The 17611-nt window shown below is 45.7% G+C and overlaps 1 protein-coding gene across 1 annotated transcript; it reads right to left on the bottom strand.

The window, feature by feature from the left end:
- Positions 1 to 934: 934 nt before the first annotated feature.
- Positions 935 to 16028, bottom strand: LOC121462065 (golgin subfamily B member 1-like). Its single transcript, XM_041673485.1, has 10 exons — positions 15936 to 16028; positions 12987 to 13139; positions 12669 to 12827; positions 10792 to 10920; positions 8991 to 9116; positions 4889 to 5032; positions 4665 to 4750; positions 4005 to 4139; positions 1569 to 1674; positions 935 to 1452 (listed from the first exon to the last, which is right to left on the bottom strand). Exons 1-10 carry the CDS (start codon positions 16026 to 16028, stop codon positions 1318 to 1320), a joined length of 1266 nt encoding a protein of 421 aa, XP_041529419.1. The 3' UTR covers positions 935 to 1317.
- Positions 16029 to 17611: the final 1583 nt, after the last annotated feature.

The raw sequence follows: 17611 nt of genomic DNA, 5'->3' as shown, positions 1-17611 counted from the left end.
CTTTTAGCTAACTTGGAATTCTAATCCAATGTCAGAATTAGAGTATCAGAGCAGACATTGTAACACATCATATGGCAATGCAGTTCTCCGGAGAAACTGTAGGACTTTAGAGATGAGACCGAGAGAACTCATTTCCCCTTTACAGATATCCACCGTTCATCCCTTGAGTGCAGTCTAACATGCAGGAATAGCTTTGAAACCAAAGAGATCAGGTTCAAAATCCACTTGTATATTGAGATAGCCGGCCAGCTTTTCCCAAGCAGCAACTTCATACAAAAGCGTAATTACACCCACCCGACCTTCATGAGCTACAATACACCTACACTGAGTGTCCTAGAAGACTGATTTGCTGTTGTGCTGTTTTCTCCTGAGACAGAGTGCCGCTATGTAGCACAGGCTATCTTGAATTTACTATACGGACAAGACTGACCCCGAACTTCTCATTTCCTGTCTGTCTTCTCAGTGCAGTCAGGTGGCTAACCTCTTCCAGTGTTCTCTCGGAACTATACACAAGGCTTCAGGACTTCACCCTGGCACTCTGCTCCTTTAACTCAGTCTCGGGATGGATTTCTTCCCCCACCTCGTCTGCTTGGCTCCAGCAGCTGAGGCTAGAAGGATGCTCACAGCCCTCTGAGGCTGGTCAGTGAGAAGGGAGGATTTTCAGGACTCTAGTACTCCGGGAACTATCCCTCCACCCTCCACTCTCCAGAGTGCAGACACAGGTACGTAACAACTGTGCCGTCAGACGGCCTCACACAAATCTTCATTCTGAAAATAACACTTTATTATTTTACAATAGTTCAGGAAAGTCCTTGGGATGTTGTGACTAAAATGTAATCACCATAGAACACAGAGCTGATCGGTGAACCACCAGTCCTCGCCCTTCTTCAGGTGATGAGCACAGAAGACATCATGTCCACAATGAGAAAGCAAGGGGAGGACAGGCACAGTGGTGTCACTCGTGACCACTGCTCTCAGGTCTGGATCAGCTGTTTTGTCTTCTCTTCCCATTGCCTCAGCCCTGTCCGCAGAGCCGGGTGACAATGGCATTGAAGACAGAATAACTCTCACCCGCGAGCCGTAGTTGTGATGCTCCAGCTCCCGAGTGGCTTCAGGACCCCTATGGAGGGACATCCAGAAAACAGGATGCACCAGGCCTTGCGTTCTAACCTGTCCTCACAGCCACCTCTGTTGTTATGGGAACTTTCCAAGGAGATGCAGATGGATTGGAAGTGGGAAGGCTGTTCTAAAAACTACAATTCTGACATTAGAGATGGAGGAATTACAAGTTCTGAGAGCTGTGGTCGAGTGAGGAGTTTATAGATGACCTGTGAAACACAGGATGAGGAGGACGTGAACCATCAGGAAGTAGATGGTTGCAAGAAGTGGCACTCGGGTCCGGGAATGGCAGAGTGAACGCAGAACCCGCTTCCATCCAGCGCCACTCCGGGTCTGAAACAAACAAAACAACAACAACAAAACGAGTGGCTGACCACCAATAACACTGCCCATCTCCGTACCTCAGCCCGGTCCCACCGCAGAGCTCTCCCTGCGTCCTTCCCTCTTACCCTTCGGCAGCTGCTGCCCGGGATGTCTATCAACACTGATGTCTCCTGAGCGCCACAGGCACCAATGATAGGAGTCCGGGCCGAATCCCATTCACTCTGCTCCAGCCTGTGTTGAGAGAAAGATACAGCACATGTCCCCTGCATGAGAATCTTCCCAGCCATCCTTGGAAGGTGGCCTAGGGGACTGGCAGCAGAGATTTCTCCCATAGGCCAGGCCACACAGTAGTAACGGAACTGCGTATTTAGGATGCCGGCTTGAGTGCTTCCGGCTGGGAAGCTGGTTAGTGTTTTACCCGTGGAAGAACGACTAACCATCAACAGAACTAGACCCCAATGCCCGTTTGTCTTTATCCTCGTGTTCTCCCCCCCACCACCACATTTCATTCAGAAACTCACTCATTTCTCTCTCCCCTTCCTTCTCCACCCCACCCTGGCTTTTTGTTTGTTTTTGAGAAAGGGGCTTACTATGTAGCCCAGATTGGCTTTGAACTTAGGATTCTCCTGGCTCTACTTCCCAGGGCTCATTTGCCACTCATCTGCCTACAGGGCAGACGTTTTAACTGGCATGGGGCGCAGGCAAAGCCCTTTCCTCTTCATGTTTCTTCCCCACACAGGGAACCTCCATCAAGTGGACACTTCTCTGTGGACCGCTCTCTTCTTCAGCAGAGAGGAAACGCCTTAATCTGAACCTGGTCCAGGTGGGCTGTACTTAGTCGCCCTGCTCTCCATTCTGGGTTTTTTTTTTTTGTTGTTGTTGTTGTTTTGGTTTGGTTTTTGAAACAGCTTTTCTCTATGTAGCTATGGAGTCTGTCCTGGAACTTGCTCTGTAGACCTGGCTGGCCTCGAACTCACAGAGATCCACCTGCCTCTGCTTCCCAGGTGCTGGGATTAAAGGTGTGCATCACCAACACCTGGTCTCCATTCTGCTCTCAGTCAGAGGGAAACGGGGAGAGGCTAACCTTAGGTTACTGTGGTCCAGACACAGGCTCCAGACTCATCCTGACTAAGCTGTCTCAAGTTGTCCCGAGCCTCCCCATGGACCAGGTTTCTCATAAGTGGCAGAGAAACGGCCATGAACAAATAGGTCTGAAAGTCTCTGCAAGGCCACTACACAAGCTGCACTGAGTTCCCGTAGAGCCTACCCTCAAGGCTACCTAGACGGTGCGGAAAACAAAAAGCTGTATATATGCTGGGTGGGAAAGAAGGAAATCTCAGCTCAGACCTGCTCCCTGGGGAAGGCACTGCAAGAAGGCAGAAACATCCCCAGTGCCGTTTATTCTGAGGGAGGAGACGGCAGACACAGTGACTCCCTTACACACATGGGGGCGCCTGCTGTTTCTTTCCACGTAAAGGGGATTCCAGCAACAGAACACTTGTAGCCTTACTACCTTCTCACACACTGTGACTTCCGGTTTCCTTGATGTGGAATAAGTACCGACAGTACCCAGCTGTGTCCTTCCAATCACACTCGGGGAAGAGGGCCCACAGTATCACACACATCCATGCCCTCCTAGCTGAGGTGACTGGCAAAGGGAGGTTCAAGGTTAGGCAGTGCATTGCCAATAAATCAAGCCACACTCTTTCTTAAGTGCTCTTCTATTTCCCTTAGGCTACAATCTTTAAAATTTCAATTGCCTAGCAAGGTGTAGGGCACACACTTTTAATCACAGCACTGGGATGCAGAGGCAGGTAGATTTCTGTGACTTCAAGGCCAGCCTGGTCTACAAATCAAGTTTCAGGCCAGCCAGAGCTAAGTAGAAAGACCTTGTCTTAAAAACAAGCAAACAAAGGTCTGGGTATCAGACAGGTGATGAGAATGCATTCATTTGGCCCTCGAAAGACTCTGACCCTGGGGTCATGGAGATGGCTCAGGGGGGAAGAGCGCTTGCTTTGTAAACATGAGGATCTGCATTCCCACCGTGGCAGCCATGTGAGAGCTGCCTGATTGTGTGCACCTGCAATCCCCAGGGCTAGGGAGAAGACAGAGGCAGGAGGATGGTCACTGAAAAACAGCAAGTGCCAGGTTCAATGAGAGACTCTGTCTCAGGGGAATATGTCAGAAAGGGATACGCCAAGACACCTAACATTGTCCTCTGACCTTGTCCTCCTGCCCCCAACATGCACACACACAAGAACCCAGCTTGTACCTCACATAGTTACTGCTGGGATGAAGTAAGACACCTTACATAAGCTTCCTGTGTAATAGGGATGGGAAAAACATTTCTAACCCCTGCGAACTACTGCCCCGGAAAGCACAAGCTTCCAAAACTCCACAGGTACCCTGCTTCTTGGTGGTGACTCTCAAGTTGCTCTAGGACCGCATTAAGTCAAGGGGAGATTAAGATCTTAACTCACCCTGAGCCTGGTTGCAGAAATGTGCAGGAGCGAGGCCAGGGAGGGTGACAAGGGAGCAGAAAGCGCCTCCCCACGCCTTACCTTCTGATCTGCTCCTCGGCCAAAGAGAGTGCATTCTCAACGGCCAATCTTTGGTCTCGCTCTTCTTCTAGCAGCTTCTTTAACTCACTCACTTCTTGTTTCGTGCTGCAGAGCTGCTGCTGGACTTCAGACAATCTGTAGGGTGAAAGGCAGGCAAAGGGCATCAGTGGATGGAAGACATGATCTTGAATAGATCGCCACAAGGCGGAAGCATTTCCCCAAATAGGAAAACTAAACTAACACAGAAGTCCAGCTACAGAACAATTACAGCGGAAAATACCTATGGGGAGATGCGAGCCTGCAGGAGCAGCTGTAATTCTAGCGTTTGTAGTGCTGTGTGTGTGCACTTGTGTTACAAGCACTGTTCACTTCTTGCACAACATCTGTCAGGTACTGTTGCATTCAATCTTTACATCACTCCGTGACTCTTGTCAGATACTAGGACTCACCAAGAGTATACGGTGAATTCTGCTCCACCAAGATTGCAACCCAATTTCATTAAAATAGCATACACTGGCCATACACATCAATAGGTTTCATTATGACCTTTCCATACATGTAGATAAGATCTTTTTATCACATTCACCCATCATCCTCTCTTGTCTACCACCACTGTCTTTGCACACAGTGTATGTGTGGAGAAGAATCCTGCTCCTCTACCTTGGCTGTGGCTCTCCTGTGGCTTCCGGATCCCTCTTTCTCATTTCCTGGGGCGCTCCTGGAACATCATCTACATTTGGTGGCCCCTAGAAAAAACAACAGCAGAGCAGTTGTGATGGAAGCTCTTCAGACACCTTGTGTGTGTGCAAACTGAGAGCCTTCCACTGTGTAGGGAAGTGACATTCCCTAGCTATCACTCTGAGCACTTCCTGCCACTGCCTTACCGCCTGCAGCTCCTGCACCTGCTTCTCCAGGACAGCGCAGTGCTTGGAGAGGTCACTGTAGTGATGATGGTTCTTGCGGAGACTCTGGCTGGCTTCGCTGAGCTGGATGGAGAGGGTGTTCTTCTCCTCCAGCAGCTGTGAGAACTGCATCAGGGGAGAGGATGAGTACCACCCCAGGACCACATCACTGGAAGCAGTGCTTAGGCAACTGACCTGAACTTGCAGGACCTGATTTGCAATGCAGAACCTATCTTAGAATCCTACCGCAGTATGCTTCTTCAAAGGGAAAAATACCTAAATGTTTCAGCATGAAAGGAAACTACTTCTGGAAGAATAGCAGGAAACTGGTTTATTTTTACTGGTTCCAAGGTCTATGAACTGAACAACGATTAAACAGAACCCCCTAACAAAAATTCCAGTAGAACAGGCTATTCCAGGAATGTAAGCAGAGGGCAGAAGGTTGGGTCCATGCTTAAATTGAATAACAAGCCCTAGAACTCAGTATAGACAGAGAGCAAGCTCACACTTAAAAATGTGTGTGATAGTATTACTGGGTGGACATGTTTCCAAGAGAGCAGTCAGAAGTCATATGTGTCTATGTGGACTTGAGAAGCGGAAGTGGGAGCCCAGATGCTCACCAAGTGGAAACAGTCCAGTCCCAACGCCAACCTTTCCTCTAGGTCCCGAGGGACAGGCCACGGTCAGATCTGTCCCTGCACAAGTTCAGTGTCAGGTGCCCACTACCTGGCAAAGCAATCTAAGCCTCTGGTTTCTAAACCAGGAAACCTTCTTACGATGAGTGAAAACATTTAGCTGATGCGGCTTCTACCAGCTGACTGGGACTGGACTCCTCTGGAACCAGAACTGGGATTCCTCACTTGTGCACCGTCAGTTTAAACTTCAGTTATGATTAACACCCAGATACATTGGTAGCCATGGAGACGTCCTCCTGAGTACCCACCACAGAGACACTAGAAGGCTTGGGTCACAGGGAACGGATGGATTTGGCTGGGAGTCTTGTGATCTCTTGAGGATTCTTTTCTAAGTGTTTGTGTAAGAAAGTTCATCAATGCTTCAGAGAAAACAGTTTTCTAGAGACATCTGGGAAAACGCATTGGATGCACACAGATAGCACACATGATTACAACGTGCTTTGTAGCTGAACGTGGCTCCAGATGACTTTGTGTGTGGTTGTGACTTTGAAGATCGAGTTTCAGTTTACAAAACATTTGGACAAATACCATCTTCATTGATAGAAGCAGAGAAAGGACCTCTCTCCTTTTTTACAAATGGAAAAAAGAAATAAGCTCACACTACTCAAGGCCATGGCACCAGACAAAGGCTCACAGGTATGGGTCTCAAGTGTTGAGTCCCACCTGCTTTATGATGTGGCCCAGTCTGGGGAGGCGTGGGTGTGGGGAGAAAGGTGTGACTGAAGAAAATGGTGTGAATTTTTGGGAAGCTAAGCTTATTTGAGGGTGGCGGGCCGAGTACAATAGGAACTCCAGGGTGAGGACTAACACCATGTTCTCCCACCACAGGAAAAGCATTCCTAACTGGAATGAACAGCCCAGGGCACACCAAACACAAGTAAACACAAACAAAACAAATCTCCCCAGTGTTTAAAACTGTCTTCTCATTTTTGTCTCTAGTAAATCTAGAAACAGAGGGCAGACCCATAAACTTGATGGAAGCGAAGGCTTATGAACTACAAAGACAAATAGTTGATCACGAATCAGCCACTCGTAACCCGTCTTGGCTGTCTGCATTCTGTCTCGGTTTCTGGGGTTAGGAGCAGGCATAGGATCCAGGGGCGCGGCCCTCCCAGTGTCCATGGAGTCTCACTGGAGCAACCACTGCTCACAGGAATGGCCGCTGTGGGGCTGCCACCACAGAGATGTGCAGTGCACAGACCACTTAGGCTCCTCTGTTTCTCCCTCTACTTTACTCACAGGCTAACTGAATTCAGTCCACTAAAGCTAGACTAACACTATATCATTAGACATGTTTAAGGTTTCTAACACATTCCTACACTGCACAGAGACATTGAGCTAAGCCAGCAGAGCTGTGTAGAACACCTTAGCATTCAGCAAAGGAGCGAGGGCAGACAGGGTTAGAGAGAAACACGTGTGACGGCCCCTCAACTTCATCTCACTCGAGTGAGAAGCTGGGACCCACGGGGAGTGAGACTAAGCTCACGTGACTTAAGGTTTATGTGTGTCCTCAGTTATGGCCAGACTCTCAGCAGGCTAATGGCAGTCACTTGTTAACTAGTGGATGAGCGGGCTAGGGAGGTGCCCTCCGCACAGCCAGGTTCTAAAGAGAACTATTTCTTATCCCGAGTGACAGTGGCCTACAGCAGTGTGTTCATACTGCAAACGGCACCACTTAGTTCTCAGGTAGGTGGCTGTGACTGGAAGAGGAATGGTGGACTTGTGGGGGTGTGGGGCATCCTGGCTTCCTATCCTGACTGCTTGTTACACATCTCTTTGTGAACCTGTAGCCTGCTATGCCAAAGATCTGTTACTTTTATGTGTTAACTGTTGTAGAATATTATAGTAAGGTGTGTTACTTTTGTTTATGCTGCTTTTGTTTAACTCCGTGAAGCTGTGATTCTTGGCCTGTCTAAAACACCTGATGGTCTAATAAAGCGATGAATGGCCAATAGCAAGGCAGAAGAAAGGACAGGCGGGGCTGGCAGGCAGACAGAATACATGGAAGGAGAAATCTGGAGGAAGGAGCAAGAGAGAATAAGGAGAGGAGGATGGCAGAGGCCAGCCCCCTAGCTATGTGGCAAGACACGGAATAAGAGCGAAAGTAAGGTATACGGAAGTAAGAAAAGGAAAAAGCCCAGAGGCAAAGGTAGTCAGAATAATTTCAGTTAAAGAAAAGCTGGAAAGAAATAAGTCAAGATAATGTTGGGCTTTTATAAGTAATAATAAGCCTCCGTGTGTGTATTTATTTGGGAGTTGGATGTGAGCCCCCAAAAGAGCTAAGCATAAAAGCATAAAAAGCGTAAAACACAACCAATTACATTTTACTTCAATAAAACATTTAAAATTTTCAGCTGTTATCATCTACCAAAATAATTTATTTCATCATCTATAAACAGCTGCTCCAGTTTAAAATGCTGTCATAGGAGGAGAAGCCCCGACAGAGCCACAGACTAGCATCTAGAGAGGAACAAGAACTGAGATGTGACCGGAAGGTGTCACTGGGTCTTCACAGCCACAGAGCTACAAAGGTCAGAACCTCTGTAATAGGTCGGTGAGGGGAGACCCCTTCCCACCAAACAAAACTAAGCCATTTAGTTCATCAATTCATTTGGATCCAAAGCCATGGAGTCTCTGACATTCTAGTGATGGTTGGATTTATCATCTAATGAGTCCCTTCTATGTGTGGTAAACACACTAGTCACATACACGACCACTGACTTCAGAATGACTGCAGCCTTGAGCAAGTGTGAAAGACCTCTGGGATGAAAGTGCGGCATAGTACAAAAGCATCCTCGGAGAACTACAGAAAACTGAGAAAAACAGAGTTGAGGGAGCCGGCGGAAGCAGGCTGGCTCTGGCTTCAGAATGACCATGAAGAACGCTGCATACTAGAGTCATTAGCAAGGAGCCTCATACCCTCTCCACGTCTTTAGTTTATGTTCATTAAGTAACTTGAAGGTTAAGATGTATCTTCCTAACAAGATTTTAATCAGAAAAGAATGAAGCTAATAATTTTATTTTATTTTTGTTTTATCTATCCATTTCTTTTGAGTTCAGCCATGAGCCCATTCCTAAGATACAGAATCTCTGCATGATATTAAAATGGAGTATCTGGACCTAAGGAATAAAAACAGCCATCATAAAGCTATGGCAAGTTCACCAACATAAATGGCATTTTTTGAGGGTTTCCAGTGTTTCCTACTAAGATATGAACCGCTTAACATACTTCTAGCTTCTTTTACCACACTTTCCTAGGTTTGGCTTTAATATCCTAGCTACCATATTTGCATCCACCAAGCTTTTCAAGTGACTGCTGGGATTGATTTGCCACCTGCACCATTCTGGACTCCATGGATTTTATCCTAATGGAGGCGCCATCATCCTACCTGTGCAGCTTGCTCTGCCTGTGTCTGGCTCAGCTGAGTCCGCAAAGTGCTAATGACTTCTTCCTTTTCTTGAAGCTGCTGCTTCATCAGGACAAACTCCTCCATCTCTGCTGAACTCTTATCCAACTGAAGGGGAAAAATATTTCCTTAAGCAATGGGGTTGGCATTCTTAGTTCTTTTGACTTTCTCATTTGCTTTGAAGACCTACCATATTTCCCTCTAATTTCCACTTTAACGCAAAAAAGAATTTCATTTGCTGATTTTTTTAAATATTTATTTATTTATATGATATTCTGTCTGTGTGTATGTCTGCAGGCCAGAAGAGGGCATCAGATCTCATTACAGATGGTTGTAAGCCACCATGTGGTTGCTGGGAATTGAACTCAGGACCTTTGGAAGAGCAGACAATGCTCTTAACCACTGAGCCATCTTTCCAGCCCCTCATTTGCTAATTTTTAAATTATCATTGAATTGCCAAGATTTTTTAGAAGAAGGCAGAAGGAATAGCAATATGTTTTTCAATTTCTTTGAAAGCTAGCATAGCAAAGAGACAGACCAATTAGTGGGCAGAAAAACATGGACAATATTAACAATGTGTAGGAAACTATCCTACAAAAGATGGGCTAAACAAGTTAAGGGCACACCATGAAAATCAGGATTTTCTTGGCATTAGAGACTGCAAAATAAAAAGGAGACAGCAATAGAGCTACCTCTGATGGTCCTGTGGAATAGGAAAAAAAATCCAAGGTAACCAAGAAGAATTTGTAGGAATAGGTGGCAGCCAGCATTAGAAGAGAAGCGACACTTCCCATTCTTTGATTGTGGGTAAATGCAGGCCACCCACAGAAAAGATTCCCATATGAGATCTGTATAGATAGAGGCTTAGCAAAGATTCATTGGGAACTAGCACTTGCTGCTCTTGTGAAAGGATCCAGGTTCCGTCCCAGCACCCACAGCTATCTGTAAGTCCAGTTCCAGGGGATCTGATGTCCTCGTCTGACCTCTGGGTATGCAGTACATATACATCCATGCAAGCAAAAGCATCCACACAGAAAATGAATGAACAATTATATAATATCATTAAAATTCAGGCATGGTGGCTCATGCCTATAATTCCAGCACTCAAGAGGCGGAGACAGGAGGACTGCCACAAGTTCAAGGTAAAACTGGGCTACAGTCTCAGGTCTTGCCTCAAAAACAACAACAAAAATCATAAAGAATAAGGAGCAGAACAATATGGTGAAAGACACTATAACTTATTTCAGAGTTAAACATGTTTAAGAAAAGTGTACAGGACATGGAAGGAAAATTAGAATTAGAAAAGTTTAAAAAGCAATAAAATTCATGAAGCTGATATAAAAGAAAACTCATTTCAGAAGAGAAAGCCAAACACAAAATGAATGCCTTGAGTTAAATAAGAAAAAAGATAAATCTAAAAACTATTAATCAAAATTGGTTTAAAAAATACACAACCAAAAATAAAAGTTAACAGAAACCTACTAGGAAGAAAATGGAAGCATCGGAGCTGATCAAATGCTGTGAATCATGCAATTCAAGAGTTTCTGAGAACACACGATCCATATATAAAAGAATACACTAAGTATGTGCAAATACCAATGGAGAAGGCCACACACACATGCAAACTCTATTGAATGAGTAGACGTGGAAGTAAGGGAGGGGGCAGGGAGGGACCAGCTGACAGGAGATCGCTACTGATTGTCTAGAAAGAGGCATTGACCGTGGATAGCCCTTGGCTGGTAGTGATCTGTTAAGCTATAATAACGAGGTGACTCACTCCTACCTTCATGGCTTGTTCTGACGGCGCCTGGTGAAGCTGGGCTTGCAAATGGCTAATTAATTTCTCCTTCTCCTGGAGTTCACGTTTTATTTCTTCTACTCTCATCTCTTCTTCTGTGGAATTCTTATCATGCTGAAAATTGCAATAGATTGAAGTCACTTAAGAGGTATAATTAATATATATTTTATCTTTTACACTATTTGCTTTTTAGAGACATTTAATTACAGCTTCACCGAAGTGATAGAAGCACTCAGGAGCCAGAAGCAGGAGGATCTCTCTTAGTTAGAAGCCATCCTGGTTTAGAATCCCCATAACAGTCAGAACTACATAGAAAGACTCTGTAGCAAACAAACAAACAAACAATAAAACCAATCAACCAACCACCACAACAAAATCAAACAACAACACAAGCAAGAATAAGAAACTAACAAAAAGGGATGAATTTGGGCTGGGAAGATAGCCGAGTTTAAGAAAGCTTGTTCTACAACCACGAGGACTAGGGTTTGGATCCTAGAACCCACAAAGACCTGTCCCTCCAGCTTCGAGGGATCTGACACACCCTCTTCTTGTCTCTGATACCCTTCTCTGTCTGTCGCTGTCCGTCCATGCCCCCTGCCACCCACATGCATGCTACGCTAAGCACACCATGGCACACATGGTTACAGGGCTGCTGTGACTACAGCTGGAGTGGACTGGAACGGCTGGACATCATTTATTGAACATGGAAAGGGAATGATGATAGAAGATGCTGGGGGCTAAGCAGTAAGCTAGAGTGAAATGCAGAGTAGAAAATGGAAAAATAGAAACTCTGACAACACGACTCAAGTCTGAAAGAATCAACATGAAGAGGGAAGGGTTAGTGCCTGCACCACAGCCGGGGAAGAGAGTTGCCATAGGAACCATAGAGGAGGAAAAGAATTCAAACAAAGAAATTACTTGCTTTTAAAGCCAACTTTGAGATTAAACAACCCTATTCTATTCCCCTCCTTCAGTGCCCCTGCTGTAGGAGGGGCTAAACCTAGGGCCTTATTCACACTGCATAGGTGCTCTTCTCCTGAGCCACATCCCCAGTGCAGACAAGGAACAGCAATGTCCCTGAAAGGCAAGGCTAAGCAGGGCACTGGGAGGTAACAAGTGCCCTCAAGGGCTGTGGCTCAGAACTTGAAAAACTCCCCTCAGAATGAGCATTTCTGATAACGTAATACAGGGGGCAGGGGCAGTCGAGGCCACAGTGGCCCAGCAGCACCAGTGTAATCTGTACAAATGCCCCCAAAACCTGACGGTCCCTGCTCTCTACATAGATACCCGAGTGTGGCTCCGAACAGAAAGGCCAAGAGGACACCTGGAACAACACCACACTCCTCTAAAGACAGCTCTAGTCCCTCTGCATCCCGACTAGACGCTGCTCTGTAAACCTTGCCGGCCTCCTTACAGGGACACCAGGGTGGGCCAGGCAACTCAGCTCATAGTTCATAAAACATCATGAACCATTATTTACTTACAGAAACAGAGAATATTCTCTATTGGTTAAGCAATAAAAGGATTTCAGAGCCGGGTAAAAACCTTAGCGATCACAGTTTTTAATGTTCTAACCAATAATCAAACTCATCCACAAAGTATATGTTTCTCCTCTCTGTCTCATCCCCGACTCATGTCTTCCCGTCAGCCCTTTGAGAGTCTCACTGGGAGTCTGGGTAACACCTGCCAACTCAGGCCCACATTTCCGTCTGCCTTTGCTCGCCCAGTGTGGCCTTTACTCCAAGCAAACCGCAGGCTCCGAGGGAAGGGCAGCGCTTCTGATGCATCATCTCCCCACTGCAGATGTGCTGTGGTAGGGCTCCTGGCTCAGAGGACACCCAGTCTCTATCCAGTTCCCATACCTTGGAGAGCGGCTCCGCAGGCTGAGGCTCTGTAGATGTAGGTGAAGCAGCCCCTCCTTGTGCCTTCATTTCTTCGAGGAGTTTGTTCAAAGAAGTCAGTTTCGCTTTTGCATGAAGTTTTATTTTTTTAATTTTGTTATCAGCAGCTTTACGCTCCTCCTGCCGGAGAGCAAAGAAGACAATAAACGAGTTTACCTAGCACACAACTTACTCGCGGCAGTCAGCTCTATACGGCACTTAGGAATAAGAAGCAGGGCTAACGCTCTGAGCGGACGACCTGTCTTTCTCAAATGCTCAGCAAACAGCGAACGACAATACCTGCAGAGCTTCGTCCTTCTGCTGGAGCTGAGCGTCCTTCTGGCTGATGATGTCTTTCAGCTCCACCACTAACTTCTCGGCTTCAGCCAGGCCTTCCAGAACATCATCTTGAGTGCTGTTATTCAATTCCATGCTAGATTCCTGGTGTGGTTCCTGGGATTTAGACAGAAAGCAATAAAAATAATGCACAGGGGAAAGGCAGTGACTCCCCGCAGGGACTGCTACATCCTCACCTCAATCACTGACCAACTCCTATCTTCTGAAACTGAGCCCTAACTAATCCCACAGCAGTTATCCTTGCCGTTACAATATAGTGTTTTGTCTAACTTAGAGGATTTGTTTTGAAACTTGATTTATTTCTCTTATATATGAGTACTGTGTATGTACACCTGCAGGCCAGAAGAGGGCACTAGATCCTATTACAGACGATTGTGAGCTACCATGGAGATTGAAAACTCAGCACCTCTGAAAGAGCAGCTGGTGCTCTTAACTGCTGAGCCATCTCTCCAGCCCCAGAACTTTTATTATCCTAATTTTATCCAAGAAAAAATAAAGGGAGATAAGGATTACATAGTATTAAGTAAATTTTGGGAGGAACCCAAAATTTAAAATTAGAGCTGAGCCGAGGGCTGGAGATGTAGCTCAGCTAGTAGAGTGAAGGCCGCGCATGCACAAAGCCTGGCTTCAGTTCCCGGTCCTGCATCAACTGTCATGGATGGCAGCACACACCTTGGACCCAACACTCAGAAGGCAGAGGTTGAAAGATCAGGAGTCTAAGGTCATTCTTTGGCTAGCTACAGAGCAAGTTGGAGACCAGCCTGGGATACATGAGACCCTGTCTCAAACAAAATAAATTAAATTAAAGTAAGTTATTTGAAAATTAAAACAAAACAAAAGCCCTTAACTATTTAGCTTGTCGCTTGTCTTTGAAAAAGTTAATGGACTTCTTTTGAATCCTTAAGGGTTGGAAAACACAATGCAAACTACAAGAAAAACAGACAAATTTATAGAAATAAATAGAGGTTTTCAAACAAAAATGGTGCTCCAGCCCCATTTACTCTTTACACTTTCCCATGGAGCAGGAGCAGTGTCCCTAGAAGGAGGAAGGGGAGGAGGCGTATGTTAACAATAACTTCTTTTTTCAATTTTTTGACAATTACATTCTTTTTTATTTTTATTTTTCATTCAAAAATTTACATCTCCTCCCCTCCTCCCATTCGCCTCCCACTCCCCCACTCATCCTCCTCCCTCCCCCTCCCTTCTTAAGAGAGGGCAGGAACCCCTGTCCTGTGGGAAGTCCAAGGCCATCCCCCCTACATCCAGGCCTAGGAAGCTTTGCATCCAAATAGACTAGGGTCCCAAAAAGCCAGTACAGGCAGTAGAAACAAGTCCCAGTGCCTTTATCAATGGCTTCTCAGTCAGCCCCCATTGTCAGCCTCATTCAGAGAGTCCGGTTTGATCCCACGCTCGCTCAGTCCCAGTCCAGATGGATTTGGTGAGCTCCCATTAGAACTGGCACACTGTCTCAGCAGGTGGACCAACCCCTCACAGTCCTGACTTCCTAGCTCATCTTCTCCCTCCTTCTGCTCTTCAACTGGACCGTGGAAGCTCAGTCCATTGCTCTGATGAGGGTCTCTGTCTCTATCTCCATCCGTCACTGGACGAAGATTCTATAGTGATATTCGAGATCATCATCAGTGTGATAGTGGGACAAGGGCAGTTCAGGTACTCTCTCCTTTGCTGCCCAAGGACCTATCTGCGGACATCCCAAAAGACACTTAAGGTCATGTTCAACCTCCTTAGCAATCAGGGAAATGCTATCATCAAAATCAAAACAACTTTGAGATACCATCTTACACCTGTCAGAACGGCTAAAATCAAAAACACCAATGATAGCTTATGCTGGAGAGGATGTGGAGTAAGGGGAACACTCATCCATTGCTGGTGGGAATGCAAACTTGTGCAACCACTTTGGAAATCAGTGTGGCAGTTTCTCAGGAAATTGGGAATCAGCCTACCTCAGGATCCAGCAATACCACTCTTGGGAATATACCCAAGAGATGCCCTATCATACTACAAAAGCATTTGTTCAACTATGTTCATAGCAGCATTATTTGTAAGAGCCAGAACCTGGAAACAACCTAGGTGCCCCTCAATGGAAGAATAGATAAAGAAAGTGTGGAATATATACACATTAGAGTACTACTCAGTGGTAAAAAAAAAAAATTACATCTTAATTTTGCATGCAAATGGATGGAAATAGAAAACACTATCCTGAGTGAGATAACCCAGACCCAAAAAGATGAATATGGTATGTACTCACTCATTAGAGGACTCTATCCATAAACAAAAAACATTAAGCCTATAGTTCACAAGCCTAGAGAAGCCAAATAGCAAGGTGAACCCAAAGAGAAACATATATAGATCTTCCTGGAAATTGGAAGCGAACAAGATCGTCGGGCAAAAGTTGGGAGCATGCAGGTGGGGGTAGGGGTGGGTTTGGGGGAAAGGGAGAGGGGGAGAGAGAAGGGAGAAGGGAAAGACTGGGGAGAGTTTGGGGGAGTGGGAGGGTGGAGATGGAGGAAGGGCAGCTATAGGAGCAGGGAAGAAGATATCTACATTAAGTGAGTCATTTTAGGGGTGGCAAGAGACTTGGCTCTAGAGGGGATCCCATGTGTCAACAATAACTTCTTAAGACAGTTTGGTACTAAACTGGCTAAGCAGACAACAAAGACCCATCTTTCCCAGCTCATCTACTCTTGGTTTCTGTTCCCACAGCTCTCAGACTAATAGACCTTAGCAGAGGATCATTTACAGAGTGGCAGTGGTTTCCTTAAACATCACTCTACTGCATAAGAGAGGCTGCTCACATCCCTCTAGCCTAAGGTATTCTCCTCAGAAGAACACACAGCAGAGGTCTTGTTACTCGATCTGGACAAAGTTACTCACAGCTTCTAAGGGAGCTGTCATATTCTGGTCAGCATTAGATCCTGATAATTCATGTAAAACAACATTTGCTAATCCTGATAATTGGTTCAGCATCTCTGCGAGCGAAATAGAAAGAAAATGCAACGATCAGTAAAAACAGATACAGGCTGCTGGAGGGCAAGTAAGCAGACAGGTACAGCTAGACATCAGTACCCATATCATCTCTGTGAGAGGAGGGACTGTCACTGGATTCGGGGTGCAGCCAGCTGTGTGCATGGTGTAGCCACACCCTGTTCTGCTCTGGAGCCTTATTGTAAGCACCATCACTAGGATCAGTCCGAATAATAAAATGCAAGAACACAATCTTTAAATCCAAGTATGTCATTGTTAAGTATGTCTCAGTAGCGGTCTTTAATGCCCCATGTTTTTATTGATAAACCAAAAAATTAAGTTTTCCTTCTCCCAGATTGATCCTTTTCTGATTTTCAATGAAACCCTAAGAAAATTTCCCTTTTCATGTGTTCCCTGAAGCCCGTTCTTTCCTGTAGTTTTCCTGACAAACCATGCGGTGTCAGTGGAGAGTCACTCTCCAATGTGGAGTATAAACATTTACAGCAGTAAATGACTGAAATCAGTATCCTACACTTGTTCTGCGCAGAATTAGGAAAAGAAATAAAAGACAACATTGATGGAGGAAGGTCATTGGCTAATAAAGGAACTGCCTTGGCCCATTTTATTGGTTAGAGGATAGGTGGGAGGAGTAAACAGAACAGAACGCTGGGAGGAAGAGGAAGTGAGCTCAGTCTCGACAGCTCTCCTCTCGGGAGCAGACGCCTGAGAGAGACGCCATGCCCCGCTCCCGGGATGAAGCTCTGACCCAGGATGGACATAGGCTAGAATCTTCCTGGTAAGCGCACCTTGGGGTGCCATACACAGATGATTAGAAATGGGCTAAATTAATATGTGAGAAAGAGCCTAGAAGAGAATGGGCCAAGCAGTGCTTAAATGAAAACAGTTTGTGTGTTGTTATTTCGGGCATAAGCTAGCCGAGCAGGCGGCCGGGGTGCTGGGGACGCAGCCCCGCCGCCCTTATTATTACACAACATAATCAGAGAAAAGGAGATAAAGCCCAGAGCAGAAATCAGTAAACAGAAAATTAAACCCATAAAACAAAGGCTGTGCTCAGAAGAGCTGCCCCAAAGCCCCTATGCTGAGGATTCAGGGCCTGTGCATGCTGTGTAGACTCTACCGCTAATCCACACTCGCAGCCATCTAAGATTAATTTTAATAAAGGAATGAACACCATCAATAATATTTCATAAAGATCTGTATAAATCTCCTAAAGAAATTCACACTAGACTATAACTTATCAGAATATAACTTATCATTCATCTTTACATTTTACATACCGCTCTTGGGAACAAGCGAACAACTGACTGATGGACTCAGAAGATGGCAATAGGCAGGGAAGCAGGAATGTTTGTGTGCTTCTTAGATCCCCAGATAAGAGCAAAGCAAGGAGAGGAACAGCAAAAACCTGCGTGCAACCTGAACAAAACACTGCCTCGCCCAACAATAAAAAGCCCTGTATAATCAAGTTTCCTATAAACCCCCAAGTTGACATAGCAACAGTCAAAATCAACGACCACCACCAAATGTGACTTCAGTGGTGTCCGTTCAAGAACACAGGTGTGTAA

The sequence above is a fragment of the Microtus oregoni genome, unplaced genomic scaffold (genome assembly GCF_018167655.1).
Source record: "Microtus oregoni isolate MIOR12 unplaced genomic scaffold, Mior012 000023F_ref0000262, whole genome shotgun sequence".
Taxonomy (NCBI): Eukaryota; Metazoa; Chordata; class Mammalia; order Rodentia; family Cricetidae; genus Microtus; species Microtus oregoni.
This window is presented reverse-complemented; position numbering and strand designations above follow the sequence as displayed.